Source organism: Bubalus kerabau, chromosome 7 (genome assembly GCF_029407905.1).
Source record: "Bubalus kerabau isolate K-KA32 ecotype Philippines breed swamp buffalo chromosome 7, PCC_UOA_SB_1v2, whole genome shotgun sequence".
NCBI classification, from domain to species: Eukaryota; Metazoa; Chordata; class Mammalia; order Artiodactyla; family Bovidae; genus Bubalus; species Bubalus kerabau.
In genome coordinates this window covers 110,750,552-110,774,467 of record NC_073630.1, presented here as the reverse complement: position 1 = coordinate 110,774,467, position 23,916 = coordinate 110,750,552, and the positions used below count along the sequence as shown (strand labels likewise).

Below are 23,916 nucleotides of genomic sequence, written 5' to 3'. Positions count from 1 at the left end.
TCTAGGTTAAATGGAAATATAGCTGATTTGGGGCTTCCCTGGTGGCTCAGCTGGTAAAGAATCTGCCTGCCATGCGGGAGACCTGGGTTCGATCCCTAGGTTGGGAAGATCCCCTGGAGAAGGGAAAGGCTACTCACTCCAGTATTCTGGCCTGGAGAATTCCATGAACTGTATAGTCTATGGGGTTGCAAAGAGTTGACACGACTGAGCGACTTCTGTGTTTGCATTGTATTCGTATAGCTGACTTACAACATGATGTTAGTTTCAGGTGTATAGCCCAGTGACTCAGCTCTATAGTGACCCAGGGATCGAACCCATGTCTTCTGCATTGGCATGCAAGTTCTTTACCAGCTGAGCCACCAGGGAAGCCTGGTGGGCTACAGTCCATAGGGTCATAAAGAGTCAGACACAACGGAGCAACTGAACACACACAGTCTGTGCTAAACAGTAGGTCCTTGTTGGTTATCTGTAACTTTTTAATGAAAATTTCAAACACACAACAAATTTGAAAGAATGTTACAGTAAGCACCCGTACATGCAAACCTAGATTCTACTATTAGTATTGTATTATACAGTGTGTTTGCTAAGGACTTATTTTTAAAATGAATATTAGTATGCTGTGGAATGACAAAAAGGACCACAAATTGATCCATAAACAAGATAATAAACTCTAGGTAGTTTTAATTCAGCAACTTCCATGAACATAATTTCTAATTTCCTTTCTCACCGTTCAGAATATTACTTTTCTACCTTTACCTCCAAGGATTTAGAACTTGTCTAATACTGAGCAATAGAACATTGCTGCCTATACAAGAAGACAGACATGGGTCAGAAGAGAGAGAAAAATCGGACAGGAAAGGAAGGAAAGGAAAGAGAAGGGAAGACCATTTGCTACCATTGATTTCAAGGAAGCCTTTAAAATTGTGTAACTTTTTTCCTCCCAAATTTTTGTGTTGTCCAAAGCAGAAGCATCTGCATAGTAGACACTGTTTCTGCTTCTGGGACAACCAGCCTCCTTTTCCTATCACCCTCAGTCTGATATTTGAGAAACTCCTATTAAGTGGAGTCCTGGGGAGAAACACCCATCCCTCACTAGACAAGGAGAAACAAAACAGTTCTCGTTCTGTCAGTAGGACACTGACACATGGACTGGGCTCTGCAAGTTGGTAATCAATTTCAGCAATCAATTTGGGTCTTGAGAGAATGATGCACTTATGTGGGGATAGAGGGCATAGTCATCGCCGTTGCCACCTGAGCAGGCCAGCCCACACACGTCTGCAGTACCTTGTGCTGCAGTCTTTGGTGTTTATCTGTCCCTGGCTATCACTTTTTTCTACATCTGCTCTTCCTCCTCTTGTCATTTCTATGAACCCTAAAAACCCTTCAATAATCACCCTTTCCACCTAAGTTGCCACAGTTCAGTTCAGTCACTCAGTCGTGTCCAACTTTTTGTGACCCCACGGACCACAGTACATCGGGCCTCCCTGTCCATCACCAACTCCCGGAGTTTACTCAAACTCATGTCCATTGAGTCGTGGATGCCATCCAACCATCTCATCCTCTGTCGTCCCCTTCTCCTCCTGCCTTCAATCTTTCCCAGCATCAGGGTCTTCAAATGAATCAGTTCTTCCCATCAGGTGGCCAAAGTATTAGAGTTCCAGCTTCAACATCAGTCCTTCCAATGAACACTCAGGACTGATTTCCTTTAGGATGGACTGGTTGGATCTCCTTGCAGCCTAAGGGACTCTCAAGAGTCTTCTCCAACACCAAAAAGTTCAAAAGCATCAATTCTTTGGCACTCAGCTTTCTTTATAGTCCAACTCTCACATCCATACATGACACTGGAAAAACCATAATTTTGACAAGATGGACCTTTGTTGGCAAAGTAATGTCTCTGCTTTTTAATATGCTGTCTAGGTTGGTTATAACTTTCCTTCCAAGGAGTAAGCATCTTTTAATTTCATGGCCGCAGTCACCATCTTCAGTGATTTTGGAGCCCCCAAAAATAAAGTCTCTCACTGTTTCCCCATCTATTTTCCATGAATTGATGTGACTGGATGCCATGGTCTTAGTTTTCTGAATTCAGTCTTTAGTGTTTGTAAAGAGGTCTCTTCCTGAGCCCAGTGGGCAAGACCAGGCTGCATTAGGATTTTGGACTTTAGAGTGATGGAAAGTTTCTAGTGGGTAAAAACTCTTTCATCACAGGACTATTATCGAGGGAGGCTGGAGACCTCCCTGAAAAAGAGTGGCAGTCCGAACAAAAGGATACACAGGAGTAAATGCCCCAGATGGTAAGGAGTCGAAAGAAGGCTGCTCAGAGTGGCTGACACCCTGGGAACGAGGACCTTCTCATTTTCCCATCATGCAAAGGCTCAGGACTCCAGGGAAACGAAGACAAGAGGCACAGAGGCTATGACTGCACCTATCTGAGATTTCCAGGGACAAATGAAGATGCCAGTAGAGGCATTCCATGAGGCTCCTGTAAAGACTCCGGAGCTGTGTTTTTCCACTTCATGGAGCCAAAAAGAATGAAAAATTGATCATTATCAGTTCTTCTGACAGCTCCTGACTCCTCAACGCTCATCTCCAACATGTCAGGTGGGAAAATTCCACCCAGCCCACAGCCCCCACTCCCACCTTCAAGAACAGTTTCCTAACTCAAATAGGGGCTCTGTTTCAACCTAGAAGGGTAGGATGGGGAGGGAAATGGGAGGGAGGTTCAAAAGGGAGGAGATACATGTATATTTATGGCTGATTCATGTTGAGGTTTGACAGAAAACAACAACATTCTGTAAAGCAATTATTCTTCAATAAAAAAAAATAAATTAAAAAAAGAATAGTTTCCTAAACTTCACAGATAAGATTTTAACATGAAACTCTGGTTAAAAACCCAGCTTCCCCAACTCTGCCCCCAGAAGGCATGAATCAGAGAGTAGAGGTGAAAGCTGAGAATGATTTTTACCACGTTCTGCCTTATGACTCTTGTTATCATGGAAGTTTGTGAAACACCATTTTAACATCTCTTACCTGGTAAAGATATGAAGTAGATTCCTAGCAGGATTTCCCTGGTCATCTGTGGTATCATTACAGATAAAGGTGGTTTCAAGGGTGAGACTAGTGGTTCTTGATACATCCCAGCATCTCCTGGAGTCTACTGGGGGACCGTGACAAAACAGACTACTGGTCCCACTCCCAGAGTATCTTACTCAGAAGATCTTGGTTGGGGTCTTAGAATTTGTATTCGTGACATTCTTAGGTGAAGCTGAAGCTGCTGATCTTGGACCACATTTTGAGAATGACTGACCCAGAAGTCCATAGGTATTCACTCACCTAATTATCACTCACCTATATCACCAAAGGAAATCCCTCACACAATCAATAAACTGGTAGAAAAGGACAGGAGATTGTCAGTCAAGAATTGCATACCCTGAGGCACTAGAGACCGAGATTCTCCCTCCATTATAATATATCAAACAATAAGATCTAGAATCTCCAGTGTGGTCATCATGTGGACTCAGAGATGCAACGTGAATCCTAACCCTCTTTAGACTGAATAAAGTAGGAGGTTGTTGGGACATGGATACCTATACAGTGGTTGATGTTTCTATAGTACAGCCTTGGGAGACCCAAGGCAGAGTCAAAACAAGGAAACTGAGACAAGGACACCTGGGCCTTGGGACACATCCCTAGTGTCGGAAAGAGGACAGCTGACAGTAGGGGAGGTCATTCCGGGGTGGAGGGGACAACTGGGGAGAGTTGACAAAGCCAGGCTGGAGCATCCAGTTTGCTCTGCCATGCTCTGGTGGGATGCCACTAGGCATAGAGTTGGACTACAGAACCCAGTGCATATGGTCTACCGTTGGGTGGATGGGAATTAGTTCAGTTGTGTCCAATTCTTTGTGACCCCATGGACTGTAGCCTGCCAGTCTCCTTTGTCCATGGAAATTTCCAGGCAAGAATACTAGACTGGCTTGCCATTCCCTACTCCAAGGGATCTTCCCAACCCAGGGATCCAACCTGCATTTCTTGTATCTCCTGCATTGTCAGGCAAATTCTTTATCACTAGCACCATCTTGGACACCCTATTATTGGAATGCTTTGTAAATGCCTGATGATGCACTGTTCTAAGAGCTTTTCATGAAACAACTCCCTTAACACACCCCAGCCCCAATTAGCAGGTACTAATAACATTGACCTTTACTGATTAAGGAAGTAGGGCACAGAAAAGCCAAGGATGCTGGTGGAAGACACAAGGCAAGTATTCAGTGGAGCCACATATCAAATCCAGGTCATGTGACTTCAGAGGCTCTTGGCTTACCTCAATGTGCCACTGCTGCTGGGCTGCTAAGTCCCTTCAGTCATGTCTGAAACTGTGCAACCCCATAGATGGCAGCCCACCAGGCTCCCTGTCCCTGGGATTCTCCAGGCAGTAACACTGGAGTGGGTTGCTGTTTCCTTCTCCAGTACATGAAAGTGAAAAGTGAAAGTGAAGTTACTAAGTCGTGTCCGACTCTTACAACCCCACGGACTGCAGCCCACCAGGCTCCTCCGTCCATGGGATTTTCCAGCAAGAGCACTGGAGTGGGGTGCCATTGCCTTCTCCGAAGAGACTATGTAGTTCATGATTTATTGTTGTTTAGTCACTAAGTCATGTTCAACTCTGCAACCTCATAGACTGTGGCCCACCAAGCCTCTCTGTCCATTGGATTTTCCAGGCAAGAATACTGAAGTGGGTAGTCATTTCCTTCTCCAGGGGATCTTCCCAACCCAGGAATGGAACCCGTGTCTCCTGCATTGGCAGGTGAATTCTTTACCACTGAACCACCAGGGAAGCCTTATTTCATGATTATCTGCCACCTTTAAGTCCCCATTTTAGCCACCTTCTGTGGGGTCTTGAGGAGAGGCATGTAAAAGAAAAAAGATACTTTTCCTGGAGGAAGATGATCATCTAGTAGGACAGACAGACCCCTTACAGTTAACAAAACAGATGACAGGTAGAGACATCTATGTCCAGCTAAAGGCTGTGAGGCTGCAGAAGAGGGAATTGAGGGAGTAGATGGTCAATTCTGGAGACCCAGTTGATAGAAGCAACCTTCAATCTAGGCCCTAAATGGATTACAAGGGAAAAAGAAAAGTACTTCCAAAGTGGACACTTAAAAGAGAATATCTTAGTGGAAGAAGTACCTGATGCTGAAGTTCTCACCTCATTTTTCAGATTCTCCTTTGCTCTGCACCCCTCTCTGGTTCCTGCTACCACCATCCTGCTGGCCTCAGAGGGTAGTAATCTTCTTCAGATACCCTGGCCCAGACAGAAAAGACCTTTCTATTAACTCCCCACCATATAGCTGAGGCCAGGCTGGAATTAAAAATAATGAAAATCAATATGCCTTTTGCTGAATGCTCAGGAGCAGAAACAAGGAAATAAACAGTCCTATCATATCAAAACTTTGTCTAAGAGGTCTGCTCCTTCTGCATGGGATCCCTGGGGTAAGAGCATCAGCACTGACGCCTTCCCTTCCTAGACCTTGGTCTCCCTCGACTTAGGGGATACTATTTTCATCCCCGCCTGCTATCAGGACTCCTCAAAGTCTAGACAGGAGATGGACAATGGTCTTCCCTGGATCTGTGTGCCTGTCCTTTCAGGTCTGGCGTCGTGTGTTCTCACCCACCTCCCCTCTGAGTAATTAGAAGTGATTGACTTTCTCCTCTGGACTTTAATTTCTTTACAGCCTTTTAAAGAACACCATGGCTACCTTGTCTGAAATCAAGTCTGGATGGAACCATGAATTAACTGCAGAAATTTGATCCAGGCGTTTGACCTTTCTGTGTTTCTGTTTTTCTGCTGGCAAAATGAAGGGTTGGAATGAGTGGTTAGCTCAGTCTCCTTTCTGATCTCTCTATTATTCTAAGGCCATCTAACAGGCATGACTCAAATTGCTCGTAGCCTAAGTTTTTCTTCTACAGCGATACACTGGGGGAAATTGCCTGAACCTGAAAAGTCATGTCTAAGATCCCATTGCTTTTAAAGAACAAGCCCGGCTGAGTAGAATCTGGGCTTCTTGATTCTCTATCTCCATAGAGATGGTATTTAAAGTACATGAGGGGGGCTTCCCTAATGGTCCAGTGGTGAAGACTGTGCTCTCAATGCATGTCCAAAACCAGATCCTGAAATGCTGTAATTAGAGATCCCATGTGCTAAGACCCAGTGCAGCCAAAAAAAAAAGGGGGGGTGGGCATTAGGTTTAAAGAAATCCAGAGCCCTTCCTATCTCTGGCAAGCTCAACTGCATGTAAAAACAGCATGGCTGATACAAACACAAATGCCCAATCATCAGCTTCCTCCTCAGGCCCCAGTATCCAGTCTCTGATATTATAAGCAGGATTCAAGCTAGAGTCATGACAACAAGCACTTTTGCAGGAACAAACAAGTTGGTATGGCTGGGACATGCCAATGGGCCATCAGGATATACATACAAACAACTCTGAGCTAAACACTGGTAGTCACAGTTTCCTTTTCATATGTGAAGATGTACACAGTTTTACTATGATGATGATAATGACAAGAATCATGTTCAAAGAGTAAAAGAACTCAAGTGAAAATAATAAAATGTTTGAGGTGACCCCACTGCTATCAGCGATATCTAAGATTGTGTGGAAATTCACACTATTGCCTGAAGGCTTTTTACCAGTAAGGATCTAGAATATCAGATGCTTGTCTTTTGGCAGGAGACCTAGGAGAACTAGACCTGGAAGACATAGATATAATAGAAACAAGATGGAGACACCTCTCAGTAAAAGTCTAGGAGGCAGCAAAACCAGGAACCCTGATCCAGTGAAGAAACAAAGTTAAGAGATCAGAATGCAGAAAGAAAAATCAGACTTGGGTACAGAAGCAAGGAATTCAAAGGCAGGAAAACAGAAGAGAGGACCATTGAATGAAATGAATTAGCAGAAGATCATTTGGACAAATACCAGAAAAAAAATCTTTATTATCTGAGGTTGGATATTAAGATGATTTTCTAATGTCATGGTAATATGGGACACAGGGTTCACAAAAGGTTCTATAAGTCAATCTAACCCACCAAAAAAAAGACAAAGGATGTGTGTTTTCTGGGTTTCATGATGGCCTGGGCTTCCAACTGAATTTGGTTTCATGATATATTAGCACATATCCTGCTACATATCTTTGAGTAACAATTAGCAAGAAACTTAGCAGCTTAAAACAGCATATTTTTATTGTTTTGCTCCAGTATTCTTGCCTGGAAATTTCCATGGACAGAGGAGCCAGGTGGGGTCACAAAGAGTGGGACACGATTGAGCACACACACCATTATTCTGTGGACCAGGAGTCTAGGCCTTACTTTGCTGGGTTCTCCACTTCAGAGTCTCATTTGAAAGCTTCAACCAAGGTGTTGGCCTGGGCTGCAGTCTCACTTGGAGTTTCGGCTGGGGATAAAATCCTCTTCCAGGGCCACATGACTGTTGGCAACATCACAACTGAGGCTGTGAGACAGACCTCAGTTTCTTGCTCAGTTAGAAGCTCTTCTCAGTTCCTCATCATGTGGCTTCCTCCACAGGGCAGCTCATGACATGCCCGGCTTCTTCAGAGCCAGTTAGGAGAGCCTTCTAGAAAGACGATGTTACAGTCTCATGTAATGCTACCAAGGGCATGCACATATGTTCCATCACCTTTGTCATATTCTAGTGATCTGAAGCAAGTTAGAAGACACACAGGCACTCAAGCAGAGGGAATTATGCAAAGGCACTATTAGAAGGTGGGGATCATGGAAGTCCCTTCGAGTCTGTCACCCATAAATAGAGGTGTTGTTTATTGCTGGATCTCAGTATTCTTCCATTCTCTTTGACAAATTCAGAGAAGACACCACATGCTTGGCAGTGAACAACATCACACAGTTAAGTACAGGCTGCTGGACCAGACAATGGAGCTCTTTAATCATTCCTTAGTTGACAACACAAGGTTGTTTCCTTTCTCTTGGGTAATAGCTGAGTTTCCATTCCCAGAAATCTAAGCTTTCCTTTTCCCAAGTAGACAGAAACCACGAACCAGATGAAATGAGGTAAAAATTTAACAAGGAAAAGTATTAGGGTTGACATCTGAGTCCCTTAAACCTACCTCACAAGTCGGGGCACGATGTGGTCATAAAGACTCGTGAATAAAGCTTAAGGGATTTGATTGACTCAGTCTGAGTCAGCAGTGTGATGAAGCTGCCAAGAACAGCAAAGGCTGTGTTAGATGCAGTGTAATTAGTCCAGATGGGTGATTACTCCAGAGGAGACGACCCTTTCTCACTCTGGGCTGCTCTGACCACACACTAAGACTGGTGCTGATGCCAAATCTCACATTCTGGAGGGGACATGGGTACATCGTGCTTAGTCGCTCAATCGTATCCAACTCTTGCAACCCCATCGACTGTACCCTGCCAGGCTCCTCTGTTCATGAGATTATCCCAGCAAGAATACTGGAACGGGTTGCCATTCCCTTCTCCAGGGGATCTTCCCAACCCAGGGATCAAACCTACATCTCCTGCATTGGCAGGCAGATTCTTTACCACTGAGCCACCTGGGAATCCCACGAGTCCATCTCTGCACCGAAAAAGTAGAACCTCTCAGGAGGCTGAGGAGGTGAAAGCATGAAAGATGATAAACCAAAAGGAACAAATTCCTGAATAGTGGACAGCACTGTTTTCAAACCCTAGAGGGCTGTCTTATGGACAGGTATGAGATGGTTTTATGTGAGTCCAAAGAAGAGCACTGATACCCTTAGTGGAAATCGTGGAGGATCAGAGTTCTGCTCAGAATGAGAAACATTTTTCAAAAGCCACAGCTGCCATAGAAGAGGTTAGATGCTTGTCACTGGAGAGCTTCATCAAGTCATTCAGTTATTCAACAAACTTTTATTAGTTTCTGCCGACAGCCAAGCACCAAACTGTGTACATAACCAACAAAGCAAATGCATTCCCTGTCTTCAAGAAAGGTATCTTGAATAAAACAAATTAATAAACAGTTTCAGTGACAAGAAGTATTCAACAACCTCCAAGCCTTAGATAGTCAGTTCTTACTGATGGCCCATGTAGGAGACCATAGCTTGGTGCCATGTGCATGCTCATTCTGGAACCAGAATGAAGGAACTTAGGACAAGAGAAGAACAAGAGTGATGTCATTGAAAGCTTCCCCTTAGATGAGGCTTGTCTACTCACATCCCATTGGTTAAAGCACGTCACATGGCCAATGCCAATGTCCATGGACTGTACCAAAAAGTACAGTCTTGCCACATAATGACACAGCAATAGTCAAGTATGTATAACCCTATACAGGAAGGTGGGAGCAATCAGTTCAGTTCAGTTCAGTCGCTCAGTCATGTCCCAGTTTTTGTGACCCCATGGACTACAGCGCACCAGGCTTCCCTGTCCATTACCAACTCCCTGAGTTTACTCAAACTCATGCCCATTGAGTCCGTGATACCATCGAGCTATCTCTTCCTCTGTCATCCCCTTCTCCTCCTGCCTTCAATCTTTCCCAGCATCAGGTCTTTTCAAATGAGTCAGTTCTTCCCATCAGGTGGCCAAAGTATTGGAGTTTCAGCTCCAACATCAGTCCTTTCAATGAACATTCAGGACTGATCTCCTTTAGGATGGACAGGTTGGGTCTCCTTGCAGTCCAAGGTATTCTCTAGAGTCTTCTCCAGCACCACAGTTCAAAAGCATCAATTCTTCGGCACTCAGCTTTCTTTATAGTTCAACTCTCACATCCATACGTGACTACTGGAAAAACCATAGCTTTGACCAGATGGACCTTTGTTTGCAAAGTAATGTCTCTGCTGTTTAACATGCTGACTAGGTTGGTTATAACTTTTCTTGCAAGGTGGGAACAATATCAGGGACAAAAACACACTTTATTCTTGAACTCAGTCTGTAGAAGTTGAGAGAACAAGATTTTGCGGACTATGTAACTCTTTGAAGGGGCTTCAAGGATGAAGAAGACTGTTTTCTTGACAGTCTTAGGCCAATCACTGTTCCTTTCCAAAATCATTCTATATTTACACATATACTTATATAGAATAATACAGTGTGGATGTTTATAATTTAGTTAACTCTGGTCTAAAGGAGATGGTTTTCTTGCCTGGGGAGAGAAATGAAAAAATAAACAAACTTTCCACTCAAAAAAATCTCCAGAAATTTAAATAAGGTAAATGAAATTTAACAGTTGAGAAATTACAACTATGAAGAACTAGGTTAATCCAGGAATGAAACAGAGTGAATCAGGAAAAAAAAATATAAGAAGCTGAATTTAATTAAGGGACCAAGAAGGAAGATATTAGTAGCTGTTCTCTGTGAGGAATAATAAATGAAAGATTGTCATTTTTGGTTGTAAAGGCCTAAATTATGGTCTTCTGCATGCTTCCCTCCTCAAAAAAGAATGAATTTAATTTATCTGTAAAAATTTTACAAATGGAAGGAGCCAAGGCAAGCTGACTACAGTTTGTTGATTTGTTTGTTTATAAGAAATTCTACTGCCTTGGCTACTAGAGGCAAATTAATTCCCAAATGGGGAGAAAAGAAATGTCCTTTTTTCGTAAGTATGGTTGGTGAACCAAGAGAAGTTGTTTGAGGCAGAAATGGGCACTGAGCCTAAAACACGTCATTGCTCACACTGCATAACTTCAAATACATTTAATTCCTGTGTTTGGGGAGTTTTTTTGTTTGTTTGTTTGTGTGTCTGTGCATGTGTGTGTTCAACCTCCTGATGCAAAGTCATTCTATAAAAACTTTTGGAATCTTGGAATCAACATGCCAAATGCACCATAAAATGGCAGTGAGTTAACTGCTACTTCAGTAATTTTCAGTCAAAAACCACTTTGTTCTCTTCAGAGGAAAAACACAATTTTAATATTTTAAAAACAGTGTGGTGATTATAATAAAATCACAACCAGCATTTTCCTCTAAAGCTATGACTAGGGCCTTGGGTATGTCGCTCAGTCACATCTGACCCTTTCAACCCCACGGACTGTAGCCTGTCTGGTTCCTCTGTCCAAGGGATTTTCCAGGTAAGAATACTGAAGTATGTCCCTTACCCAGGGGATATCCCCAGCCCAGGAACTAAACCCACACCTCCTGCATTGCAAGCAGGTTCTTAACCACTAAGCCACCAGGGCCCTAGTTGGGCCCAATTAGGGGTGACTAAGGTGAGTTCCAATCTTTCTGGATCTGTAAAGTAACTGTTTGCAAGGCAATGTTGGTAAATGGGAGTTTGAAGCCTCTTTGGAGTTCTGTGTCCACAATATGCTAGCCATGGGAACCTGACCGGTAACAAAAGCAAACGCTTACGGAGCACTTACTATGCGCCACTTACAGTTCTAAGTGTTTACATGCATTAACTCATATAGTCCTAGCAACAACAAGATGTAAAGTAGGCAGTATTGTCATTCACATTTGTAGGCAGGAAAACAGAAGCGTAGTAACTTGCCCCAAACATACAAAGATTTTCTATAAATCAATAAACACAAGACAGTAGAAAAATGGGCAAAAGACATGAATAGGTATTTTATAAAAGAGGGACACATTGGGGTATGGAATTAACAGATACAACCTACTACATATAAAGTAGACAAGTAACAGGGTTATGTTGCACAAGACCGGGGGTTACAGCAATCATCATCTCGTAGCCTATAATTGAGTGTAACTGCAAAAATACTGATTCACTATGCAGAAACCCTACTCCTAAGTTTACAACAAACATAAATGTTTACATTTCTGCACCAGAAGGACACACACAAGAATGTTCACAGATGCATGATTTGGGAAAGTCCTAAACTGGAAACAACCTGAACGTCATCAACAGTAGGACTAAGACTCTTCCAACACTCACACAATATTCAGCAGTAACAGAGAATTCCATCTCCAAGCAATGGCATGGATGAATTGTATAAGCAATGTAGAAAACAAGGTCTGGGACTCAGAATAGTGATGCATGCTGGTATTTAAATCACATTCCGGTTTGCAAATTTAGTCTCTAACTTTAAAATTCAGAAGGGGTGACTTTGGGGAAGGAAGAGGGGGAGGATGTTTGATGAGGAAGAGGCCTGAAAGTCTCCTGGAGGTAAAGACCTACTCCTCCATCTAAACCCGCTTCTTCATTCCTGGCTCAAGAACCAGGTGAGAGTGAATTGCTTGACAAGTTGTCCTTCTTCAGACTTCCACGGGTCATCAGACAAGAATGTACTGGTCATTTTCTATATAAAGTAAATATTGAAGTATTACTAAAACTGATTTTTTAAAAATCAGAGACTAGGCCCCGGTTTGCACCCTTTCCTAAGAAATCAGAAATCCAAATATACAATAATGTTATGTTTAATAAAGTTAAACATAAACAACTTTAAATGCTATAGACTTAGAAATACTCTAGTACAACAAACTAGTGATTTCAATTTCATTTTTCATTTCAGTTATTATCTACCCAGTCTTAATCCAGGAATTGCCTTCAGGTAGTGGTATTATTGTTTTCTTTTTTTCTCTGTCTAATTTTCTGTGATTCTTTTCCAAATTAGCTATAATGAACAAGTATTACTTTATAAGAAAACAAATGCCAAAGCAAACTTTAAAATTTAGCTTAACCCTTACTACTGGGATGTGGAGGTTTAAAAACAGTATTTAGCCCTCACTTGTGTGTCATTGGTGGCCTGTATGCTTTTTTCTCCTCTGATCTGTTCAGTAAATTCAGTAGAGAATTTTGCTATTTGAAACGTCTACTGAAACCAAACATTATGTTACATGGATGTGGCCCAAATCCCACCTCTTTATGAAGGATTCTGTTCCCTGATTAGCTGATCTTTTTCTCTGAATCCATCAAACACTCTGAGGGTAGGGCTTCCCTGGTGGCTCAGTTGGTAAAGAATTTGCCTGTAAGGCAGGACACATGGGTTTGATCCCTGGGTGGGGAAGATCCCCTGGAGAAAGGAATGGCAACCCACTCCAGTATTCTAGCCTGGAAAATCCTATGGACAGAGGAGTTTGGCTGGCTACAGTCTATGGGATGGCAAAAAGTCAGACATGACTAACACACTTTCGCATGCATAAGTGCTTCCCAGGTGGTGCAGTGGTAAAAAAACCACCTGCCGATGCAGGAGACTCAACAGTCTAGGGTTCAATCCCTGGGTCAGTAAGATTCTGTGGAGGAGGAAATGGCAGTTCACTCCAGTATTCTTACCTGGGAAATCCCATGGACAGAGGAGCCTGGGGTCGCAAGAAGTCGGACATGACTGATCATGTCTGACTGATCATGCATGAAGCAGCTGTGGAATGCATAGAACTTAGTGGTATCCATCTCTTGACTGATTAAATGATTTACTAATTAAGTACCTCAAAATTTGATTCCACAATTTTGGCTTTCTTTACTCTCTATTATAACATATAACTGCAAAGGTCATGTGAAAATTACAAGAAAAAATTTATAATACATCATGTAGGGGTGCCATTTCAAAGATTCTAAGAAATAACATTGCATTTCACTGACTTTACATTTTTTACATCTTAATATTTATGAAACTGAGATTATACCACAATTGATAGCATCTCACCATTGTGATCCGCCAAGAAGTTGTCATGAGGCTGATGTCGCTGCCTGCTCGTGGATGGACTTGCCTGTTGCCGCATTTAGTGTGTGCTATGTACCAGGCACTTTCTGTGTAATAAGACGAGGAGGGGGCCATTTTCATGATTTTACAGAAGAAGAAGCTGAGGCTAAGTAACTCAGGTGAGATCACAGAGCTCATTCTGCAGATCTAGGATCTGAACCCTGGCAACCTGGATCTGGAATCTGCCCTCTTGAGGTTTGTCATATGTCCTGAATGTTTATTTTGGAAGAATTCACCTCACATTCTCTTTCCAAGAATGAGTAGGGCCTAAAAGGTATAAACTATGAACCCAACAGACTTACAATAACCCCAGGAATTGACCTTGGCCATGGTTAACAATTAGAGCACAGGATGGTACATAAAGAGTGCTAATTATGGGCAGTTCTGGGGTTCAGCTCAATGAAACTATGAGCCATGCTGTGTAGGGCCAGCCAAGACAGACGGGTGATGGTGGAGAGTTCTGACCAAATGTGGTCCACTGGAGAAGGGAATGGCAAACCACTTCAGCATTCTTGCCTTGTGAGAACCCCATGAACAGTAAGTGAATTAAGATAAAGGGGAAAAGAGTTCATCAATTGGGAGATTTTAAATCAACTTCTGTAAGTGGCATCCCTATTCCATGCCCATGCTGTAAAGACCAAGATGGACGTCAGCTAAATAAGTTCTTTATTACTGAGGGAAAAGAGATTGCAGAAATTTACCATATGAGAGCTAAGAGGGCTGCATAACTGAACCCCAGAACTGGGCACTTACCCAGAGGGGAAGAGACAGCCCCCGGCCAGAACAGACCTCTCTCCCATAGAGGTGGATCCCAAAGAGGCAGCAGAAGAGTCAAGCAGGTCGGACATTTCCTATAGGCATCTTGCTCCCAAGAGGAAGAAAGGCAGAGCTAACGGATAATCTGAAGATACACTACCCAGTTCATTCACAAGTAAGTCCATTCACTGGGCTTCAGTGGTAAAGAATCTGCCTGCCAATGCAGGAGATGTGGATTCAGTTCCTGGGTTGAGAAGATTCCCATGGAAGAGGAAATGGCAACCTGCTCCAGTATTCTTGCCTGGAAAATTCCATGGACAGAGAAGACTGGTGGGCTACAGTCCATGGGATTGCAGAGTCAGACACGACTGATTAACTGAGCACACACATACACACTGACACACAAGTCCATCCACTTCCCTATGCAGGCAGAGTGTCTCTACCAATCAGAACAGCTTCCAGGTAGAGTGAATCCAGAAGGGCAGGCTGAGCCCAGATAAGGAGCAAGAGCTGTGAAGGGCATTCAACCCTCCAAAGGATATGTGGACACCTTCCTGATTTTCAGCTCTGAGATGACAGGAAGTGCTATCCTGTCCACTCCTGTATCTCCAGGGCCCACCCCTGTGCCCGGCACAGATGAAGAACTAAAAACTACATGATGCTGGAATAATGAATGAATGACCACAGACACCAGAACGGAGATCTGAAGCCCTGTGTGAAATCAAGGGCCGCAGTGTGAGATAAAGTTTGCCAGCAATACATCTTCATCATAAATGTATGCAGGTTGAGAAAAACAATGACACTGAGAACTGAGCTTTTAAGCCTAGAGTTAGTTTACTAAATGCAATTATAACAGTATCATGAATATGGGATTTAAATACCTTATGGTTAATTCCTAGAATGTAAGTATCTTTTCAAGGCCTGAAGAGAACCCCTGATCTCTTCTTCATTTGGAAGAGGTAGACCATAAACTCCACTGGACTCTTCTTTCTTTGATGAAGTGAATACATGAAATTAAGCAAGGAAACAGAGATTATATCATGAGATAGGAGGACAAAAACATAGAAGGACTTGATGTTCAGTGCAGTTCAGTTCAGTCGCTCAGTCGTGTCCGACTCTTTGCGACCCCATGAATCTCAGCATCCAGGCTTCCCTGTCCATCACCAACTCCCGGAGTTTACCCAAACTCATGTCCATCGAGTTGGTGATGCCATCCAGCCATCTCATCCTCTGTCATCCCCTTCTCCTCCTGCCCCCAATCCCTCCAAGCTTCAGGGTCTTTTCCAATGAGTCAACTCTTCGCATGAGGTGGCCAAAGTATTGGAGTTTCAGCCTCAGCATCAGTCCTTCCAATGAACACCCAGGACTGTTCACCTGGTCCTAAATTCAGCACTGCTGGCTGTATGCCCTTTAGGAACCTCCTTAACTGCTCTATATCTGTGCAAAATGAGGATAAGAGATATTCAGATCTCCTAGCACAAAGCTTATCAATAAACGCCATGATTTTTGCTTACCTCTTCATATCTCCACCTTATTTCTCATGCTGTCTAATACATTTTCCCAACTTTGTACCAGTTAGCCATTTTTAACATGGAATTCAAGCATGGTTTCATCTAATCAAAGTCACTCAGTCGTATCTGACTCTTTGTGACCCCATGGACTATACAGTCCATGGAATTCTCCAGGCCAGAATACTTGAGTGGATAGCCTTTCCTTTCTTCAGGGGATCTTCCCAACGCATTCCAGGCAGATCCTTTACCAGGTTTCATCGAGTCTCTGTCCTAAACTGTCTTTAGTCCACTTGTTTTGACATCTTCTGTGTCCTGGAGGTCAAACTTTGTTTCCATGGTGAGGTCTCTCATGGTCACAGGATAGATACAAAACAGAATTGAGGTATCATATTTGCAAGATAGCCATTTTAAAATTTTATAATAAATATTGTTACCAATATATTGAGATATGTCAACTTGATCATTTTAAATATCAAACGCTTTTTTTTTTCTTTTAGAGCTAAGTTGTCTGAGCTTCAAAGTGTTCTATAAAATACACATTACTACCATAAAGGAGAAAAAAAAATATATATATATATATAGCGAGCTCTTTCGGAGTGTCATTACAAACTCTTTTAAAAGAAAAGTATTATAAAAGTCAGAAAGAGAACTCACAAGCACCTTTCAAGACTTTTCTCATAGTTTTGATTCTATTTTAAATCTGGAATCAAAACAAGGCTCAGAAGTGAGAAGGCAGCCCTGCCGGTTTGCAGGGACAATAAGGCCACGCTCTGGAGGACTTCAGCAGGGACTCCAAGAGGAGAGAGCTGCTAGAAATAGCAAGGACTGCTTAAAGCTGCAAGTTCAGGGTAGAATGTAAGGGCGTGAGAATCATATTCCAAATGTTCCGTCGACCTTCCTGGTACACCGGGAACCTGAGCGCATGAGAATCGTCAGGCTGAATTGTAATTTTTCTCTTCTGCACATCTGTGAGCCCCTTTGGGGTTAGGGCTTACACTTTCTTCTTCTCTGTACATCTCCACCCAGGTACTTACCACCGGGCTGCTATCTAGGACGTACCCAGTAAATGTTTCCACTGAACTGACAGGGCTAGAGAGAGGTAAAGATCCTTTTTTGTTTTTTTTTTTTCCCTGAAGAGTTTGAACCTCTCAGGATCCTTGAATAAGGCCTAAAAGAGAGAATCAGCAAGACCCGCTTATCAAAGCATCATCAGCTTTGGTCCCTGCAAACCTGAAATCAAAGAGAGTGCCACAATTTCCCGTGGCCCTGAAGTCTTTCTGGCACTCAGCAGGGTCTAACAATTTGAACAAGAGGACCACTTCAGGGCTGCAATATTGCAATTTCTGCAGCACTGATGTGTGTAATTTGGGGCAAAGCTTGACACAGGACCAGAAATAAAAGCAGCATGTTTTCTATAGTTGTTTATCCAACATAACAAATGGACCTTGAAGTATGAGTCTGGAATTGCGGTTTTCATACATACTCTGTGTGATCAGTCTCTCAGTCATGTCCGACTCTCGGTGACCCCATGGACTGTAGCCCTCCAGGCTCCTCTGTTCATGGGATTTTCCAGGCAGAAATACTAGAGTGGGTTGCCATTTCCAGGGACTTTTCCTGACTCAGGGATCAAACCCATGTCTCTATCTCCTGCATTGGCAGGCAGATTCTTTACCACTGCACCTCCTTACCAGAATCAATTAAGCATTCATCCCCAACAACATCACCACCAACAGAGGGCCAACCACTCCATTAGAAATCTTGAGGTTTCTTGTATCTCAAGGTACTTTCAGCGCCTTTCAAAAATATTGTAATTTCTTTTAAACTCCCAAGAAATACTGATTTGGGGGACCTCATAAAATATTTAAATAAATAAAAATAATATCAATGTATTCTGGAGAAGGAAATGACAACCCCTTCCAGTGTTCTTGCCTGTAGGATTCCATGGACAAGGGAGCTTGGCGGGCTACACAGTCCATGGGGTCATGGGGAGTCAGATCACAACTGATCGACTGAACACGCACACACATGCTTCTTTATGGCGATGTAAACATGCCATATAATTTTAATGTTTAATTAATTACAAAAGCAATATGGGAGAAGGATAGGTCCTATAAAGGCAAAAGTTAGAACTGAAACTTGTCACCACATGTGCCGTGAGTATCCAGTGTTACTAAGGGGATGAAAGTCCTGTTTTCAGAAAAACATCCCATAGTCTATTAATCACAGAGGCGTGAGTCATTTTCAAGGACACACAGATAAGGTTGGGAGTTGGACAGGCTGGTGGGGTAGGCAGGTGACAGGTGCGCTGGCTGGGAGAAATCACAATCCCACATATTTTCTGGATATGACCATCATTTTTCTATTCTCACAAGCCTTCTGCTCCAGCTAATTAGCAAGTCAAAAGAAATGGAAACAATTCTAGACCTCAGCACAATCAAATTAGAGGAGTTATTTGAGGATACCATTTTCACACAGTGCAATCACACTCCCTTTGTTTTGGTCAAATGAGTGAAAACTATCTTTCAAAGCGAACGCCCTCTCCTCTCCCAACCAGCTCTGTGCACAGCGGCATTTCATATCTGCTCTCATCCATTATACACGTGATCTTTTCTATGAAGACAGGGATGCACAGTCTACAATTAAACACACCCATCCAGCTTTCTCTACAACAAGGGCATTTTAAAAGTACATTGACTTTTAAGGTGATTCAGCACTGAAAGCCATTAGTGCATCATCTAAATCAAGACTTGGAAAGTTTATTAAAATTGGATTTTTAACCTGATCCCAATTTCCTCTGCTTATAAAGAATCCCATTGGACTCCTTAATATTCATGCTATTAACCTGAAAGTTTCAAATGGCCATTAAGGGAGGAAAGGCTGAGGCTGTACAGGGGAGCCTTACAGATAAAATCAGGTTGAGCTCAGGAAGGTAGAGTGACTCTGAGTCCTCGACGTCATCCGAGGAAGCAAGCCCTCTCTTTCTCTCTCTCTCTCTAATTCTCCTTCTCCTGACCTCTCTTCCATCATACATTTGAGGAAAAGTAGAAAACCAGAGATAACAAAAGCAAACATAAACTATTCAAGTACAGAAAGCACAGGGCTAGGAATCTTTTTCATGGCAAATAGATGGGAAAAAATGGAAAGTGGCAGATTTAATTTTCTTGGGCTCCAAAATCACTGTAGATGGTGACGGCAGCCATGAAATTAAAAGATGCTTGCTCCTTGGAAGAAAAGCTATGACAATCCTAGATAACGTATTAAAAAAACAGAGATATCACTTTGCCGACAAAGATCCATATAGTCAAAGCTGTGATTTTTCAAGTAGTCATGTATGGATGTGAGAGTTGGACCACAAAGAAGGCTGAGCACCAAAGAACCGATGCTTTGGAACTATGGTGGTGGAGAAGACTCTTGAGAGTGCCTTAGACTGCAAGGAGATCAAGCTAGTCAACCCAAAAGGAAGTGTTAGTCACTCAGTCATGTCCAATTCTTTGTGAGCCCATGGGTTGTAGTCCACCAGATTCCTCTGTCCATGGAATTCTGTAGGCAAGGATACTGAAGTGGGTAGACATTCCCTTCTCCAGGGGATCATCCTGATCTAGGGATCAAACCTGGATCTCCCACATTGCAGGCAGATTCCTGAGCCATCAGGGAAGCCAGGAAATCAACCCTGAATATTCATTGGATGGACTGATGCTAAAGCAGAAACTCTAATCCTTTGGTCACTTGATGCAAAAAGCCAACTGATTGGAAAAGACTCTGATGCTGGGACTAAGGGCAAGAGGAGAAGGGGATGACAGAGGATGAGATGGTTGGTTGACATCACCAACTCAATGGACATGAGTTTGAGCAAACTCTGGGAGATGGTGAAGGACAGGGAAGCCTGGGGTGCTGCAGTCCATGGGGTTGCAAAGAGTCAGACAGGACTTAGTGAGTGAACAACAATAACAGCAACAAAGATGCTAAATAAGAACAAAGTAACCAGTGAATACTTTCTTATTTACCTAAGCATAAGAATATTGATCACTGATCAATGAATGCTGGCCAAAATCAAAAAAGAGAGAGAAGCTAAAACACCAATCCTTGACAGTGGCCAGATCTGTCTGGAGTCATTTGGGGAAAGAGAAGTTTGTGACCGAGTCTCAGGGCTGCAGCCTGAGGTTCTAGTTCCCTTTTGGGGCTCGTAGTGGGGAACTAAGTAGATCAGTTAACCGGACTTTGGCTCCCAGGGTACAAATGGAATCACCGCCAGTCTCACTTTGCATCTCACAAATGAGTTGTGAAATCCAGACTGTGGGCCCAAAGGCACTTTGAACTCTTAAGGAAAAGCAATCATACCTACTTAGGACATCAAAGTGGCTCCCTATTTTGAAGAACTTGTGATCTGCGCTGGGCTTAGCTGCTGGTAGGAGCTTAAGGACTCCAGTACTTGGCAAGGGTATATTTGAAAATACCATTTGACCTGCACAACCTCATCATACATGATTTTATAGGGGTTCATCGAATGAGGCAGGAAAAGTACTTTTTTTTAGAAGCTAATGCAAATTTGAATGTTAAGGCTTTTCAAAGAGAGGCTTTAAACTGACTTTGTTTTTTTCCAGGTTTATTGAGATGTAACGGACATACATCACTTTAAGTTTAAGGCATACAGCCTTCTGGTTTGATTTACATCTATTGTGATATGATTATGACAATGAGTTCAGCCAACAGACACCTTCTCACATAAACCCAACAAAAGGGAAGAAAAGAAGAAAAGAAAAAAGTCTCTTTGTGATGAGAACTCTTGGGATTTACTCTTGGGATTTATTAGCAACTTTCCTATATACCATACAACAGTGTCAGCTATAGTCATTATGATGTACATTATACCTCTGATATTTATCTTTTATCTGGAAGCTTGTACTTTTTTACTAGCTTCCTCCACACCCAGCCCCCAACCACAAGTTTGATTAAAATGACTTTTTAAAATACATACGTGTGTGTGCGTGTGTTCAGTGGCTCAGTCATGTTTGACCCTCTGCAGTCCCATGGACTGCAGCCCACCAGGCTCTTCTGTCCATAGAATTTTCCCGGCAAGACTATTGGAGTGGGTTGCCATTTCCTTGGGCTTCCCAGGTGGTACTGATGGTAAAGAACCCACCTACCAATGCAGGAGATGTAAGAGAGGACTGTTAGATCCCTGGGCCAGGAAGACTCCCTCCAGCAGGAAATGGCAACCCACTGCAGTATTCTTGCCTGGAAAATCCCCATGGACAGAGGAGCCTGGTGGGTTACAGTCCATGGGGTCACAAAGAGTGGAACATAACAGAAGAAACAACACAAAGATACTCCAAAAGTATTTCAAAAGTTCTAAAATATTATGTCAATATTAGTCTGGCTCAAAGAAGCGATCAGGATCATTAAAACTTCTATAATCTTATTTTCCAAAATAAGACTTGGCCTTGGCTTCCCAGATGCTACTTGTTTTATTAGACAGCCAGAAAATGCTGATCATCGTTTTGCTTTCCAAAAGGGCAGTGGGTAACATTACAAGAGAAAGAGGTCAATTTCCTACAGGATTTATTACTTAGGTGGGTGTGTATTTTTAATCTGAGCAAAGTTAATGAGGTTTTTTACACTTGAAGGGCAAATTTGATTTCTTCCAAACATTTATTTTCCAATACTTAAGATATGGAAGAGCGACTGAAATTTCATCTAAAATAAATTACTTTGACACTCATCTGGCACGTTTTCTTTTTCTTTTATTTAATTTCTTAACATATTGGCTGATCTGCCTTTTAGGGCCACTAGTTTGGGCTCGGATAGAGAAACAGCCTAGCTTCTCCAAGGGGATTCCTACCCTGGGTCCCTGGAAACCTTACATCTGAAATTAGACTGAAGGCTGGTCTAGTTCTGACACAAAACTTCCCAGGTACAGGAACGCGGGGGAAGGGGGCAGGGGGACCGGCTTAATTTCAGAGCCCACGTTTGCAAACCCGATGCCCTCGAGAAGGCAGAGCTAAAAAGCTCTGCATTCTCCGGATGAATCCGCATCCGCTCCGGGGACGCGAAACCGAAGAGGGAGGGAGTGTTCAATGGCGACACCGAGCGCTGGGGAGCCGGCTCCTCGCGCGGATCCTCGCTCCGGCTGCCCGGCCGCCGGCGTCCGGGTCCGACTGCGGTGCGAGTGGATGGCTCCCCTCGCTTCCTGAGCGGCGCAGGGAGCAACCGATGCCTAAGGTGGGCACCTGCCCTGACGGAGATCGGCCGCGCTGACGCACGTGGGAGGACCCGGCGAGGCCGGGGAGTGGAGGAAGACGTGGGCTCCGGGTTAGGACCTCGCCTTCCCTAACAAGAGTGACGGTGGAGACAGGATGTCCCAGGTTCGCAGGGACGGCAGTCGCCCAACCCACAACCGGCCCCACCCTCCCGGGAGGGAGCGCTAGTCCCCTCCCCAAGTTCCATCCCCACCCCCAGCTTCCCAGGGCTGAAACCCCGGGAACTGCCGGGCCAGGGAAGGGGCGGGACTGACTCGTGCCGTACCTGTCCGTGGGATTTCCAGAGCCCTGCCCGGCCGCCCCGGGAGCTGCGTGGTGAGCCGGACTCCGAGTCGACCCGACCCCGGGGCAGCACCGGAGCGGACCGGGCAGCAGTGGGCGCTCGCGATCCTCCTCGGCCCGACACGCTCTCCCTGCGGGACCGGCCTCCTCTGTCCCCTCCTCCCACTCCCGCTCCTCCCTCTGCTCCTCCCCTCGGCGGCGGTGATAACCTCGCCTCCCCGCCTGCAAAGTCCCCGGCGCGAGGGCAGCCGCGAACCGCCGCCACCACCGGGTCTCCGCGGGCGCCTGCGCCGGTGTCTCGCCCTCCGGCCCGGGTCGTCCTGAAAAAACTCGCTCCGCTGGCCGCCGGGGCTCCACGGCGCTGCCCATGGCCAAGCCCAGGAGCCGACTTCGGGCGCCGGACCGGCTGGACCGCCGAGGCGCGGCTCAGGTGAGTGCGGCGCGCGCTTGCGGCGGCGGGGGTCGCCAGTGTGGGGAGCGGCAGGACCCGGGGCCATCGAGGTGTCCCGACCTGGCATCCTGAACTTCAGGGCGAGAGCAGAGCCCAAGGTGAGTGGAGGCTGGCGCAAGTGGAGTGCACGTAGGTGGAGGAAGGAAGGAGAGCCCAGAGCTTTCCCCATCCTACTAGCCTCCTGACTTCGTCCCTCAGCTAGGCAAGTCTTCAGGGACTGGTTTTTTTCAAGCAGGTTTCTGACTTGGTGGATTTTTTCTCTTTTTTTCCCTTACCCCCTAGAAGAGTCAGGAGGTTTGCTTCTACCCGACGCGTCTCTCTAGAACCGACCGTGAGGGGCAGTAGGAGCGCAAAGCGCCGCGGAGCCTGGGTACCACTCTGGCTGGCAACTGGGGCGGGGATAACAGCAAAAAGTCCGTCTTCAGGGAGCATCCAGGGTGGGGAAACCTCAGTGCGGTTAGCTTTGGGAACGAAGCAGAGATGGGATATCTCCCGAGGGGCGGGAAAAGCTCGGGAGGAGAGAGATGGAAGCGGCGGACAGACAGTAAGTAGCCTACCCCCTCGCCCCCCCCCCCCCCGCCCCAGTGCCAAACATGCACGGTTCTGGTTTTTCGTGTTACTTTTTACTTTTTTTTTTTTTTTTTTTAAATCCTGCGTCTGTTTCTATTTCGAGCACCTTGGGTGGTGACGGCAGATGAAGGTGAGGGGAGGAGGGGCGCCAACCCGCGGTGGAAGCGCGTAGACCCGGACTCAGAACCGGGCATACTCGCGGAGCCTGAAGTCTGCAGGTGCTACCTCTGGGCCAGGCGGCCGACCGCGCGCGGCTCGCGCTGCTGACCCCAACCTGTCCCGGAGGCCGGCAAAAAAAAAAAAAAAAAGAGAGAGAGAGAGAGAGAGAGAGATGGAGAGGCGAGAGGGAGCAAGAGCTGTGATGCAGTGCGCGGGGCGGGGGTGGGGTGGGGGGCCGGTGCGGGGAGTGTGAGGTGTGCTCTGCTCCGCGGCGGTTTGC

At 44.7% G+C, this 23,916-nt stretch overlaps 2 protein-coding genes across 2 annotated transcripts in view; one reads left to right on the top strand and one right to left on the bottom strand.

Annotated features, from left to right (window-relative positions):
* Positions 1-21,650: 21,650 nt before the first annotated feature.
* LOC129657127 (translation initiation factor IF-2-like) lies at positions 21,651-23,671 on the bottom strand. The gene is made up of 5 exons (XM_055587426.1): positions 23,584-23,671; positions 23,183-23,296; positions 22,666-22,975; positions 22,440-22,587; positions 21,651-22,244 (listed from the first exon to the last, which is right to left on the bottom strand). Exons 1-5 carry the CDS (start codon positions 23,669-23,671, stop codon positions 21,804-21,806), a joined length of 1,101 nt encoding a protein of 366 aa, XP_055443401.1. The 3' UTR covers positions 21,651-21,803.
* Positions 22,665-23,916, top strand: part of HS3ST1 (heparan sulfate-glucosamine 3-sulfotransferase 1) — a 36,382-nt gene continuing 35,130 nt past the window's right edge. The window contains exon 1 of the mRNA XM_055589109.1: positions 22,665-22,886. The gene's annotated coding sequence lies outside the window, so the exon portion shown is untranslated. The remainder of the gene's footprint in view (positions 22,887-23,916) is intronic.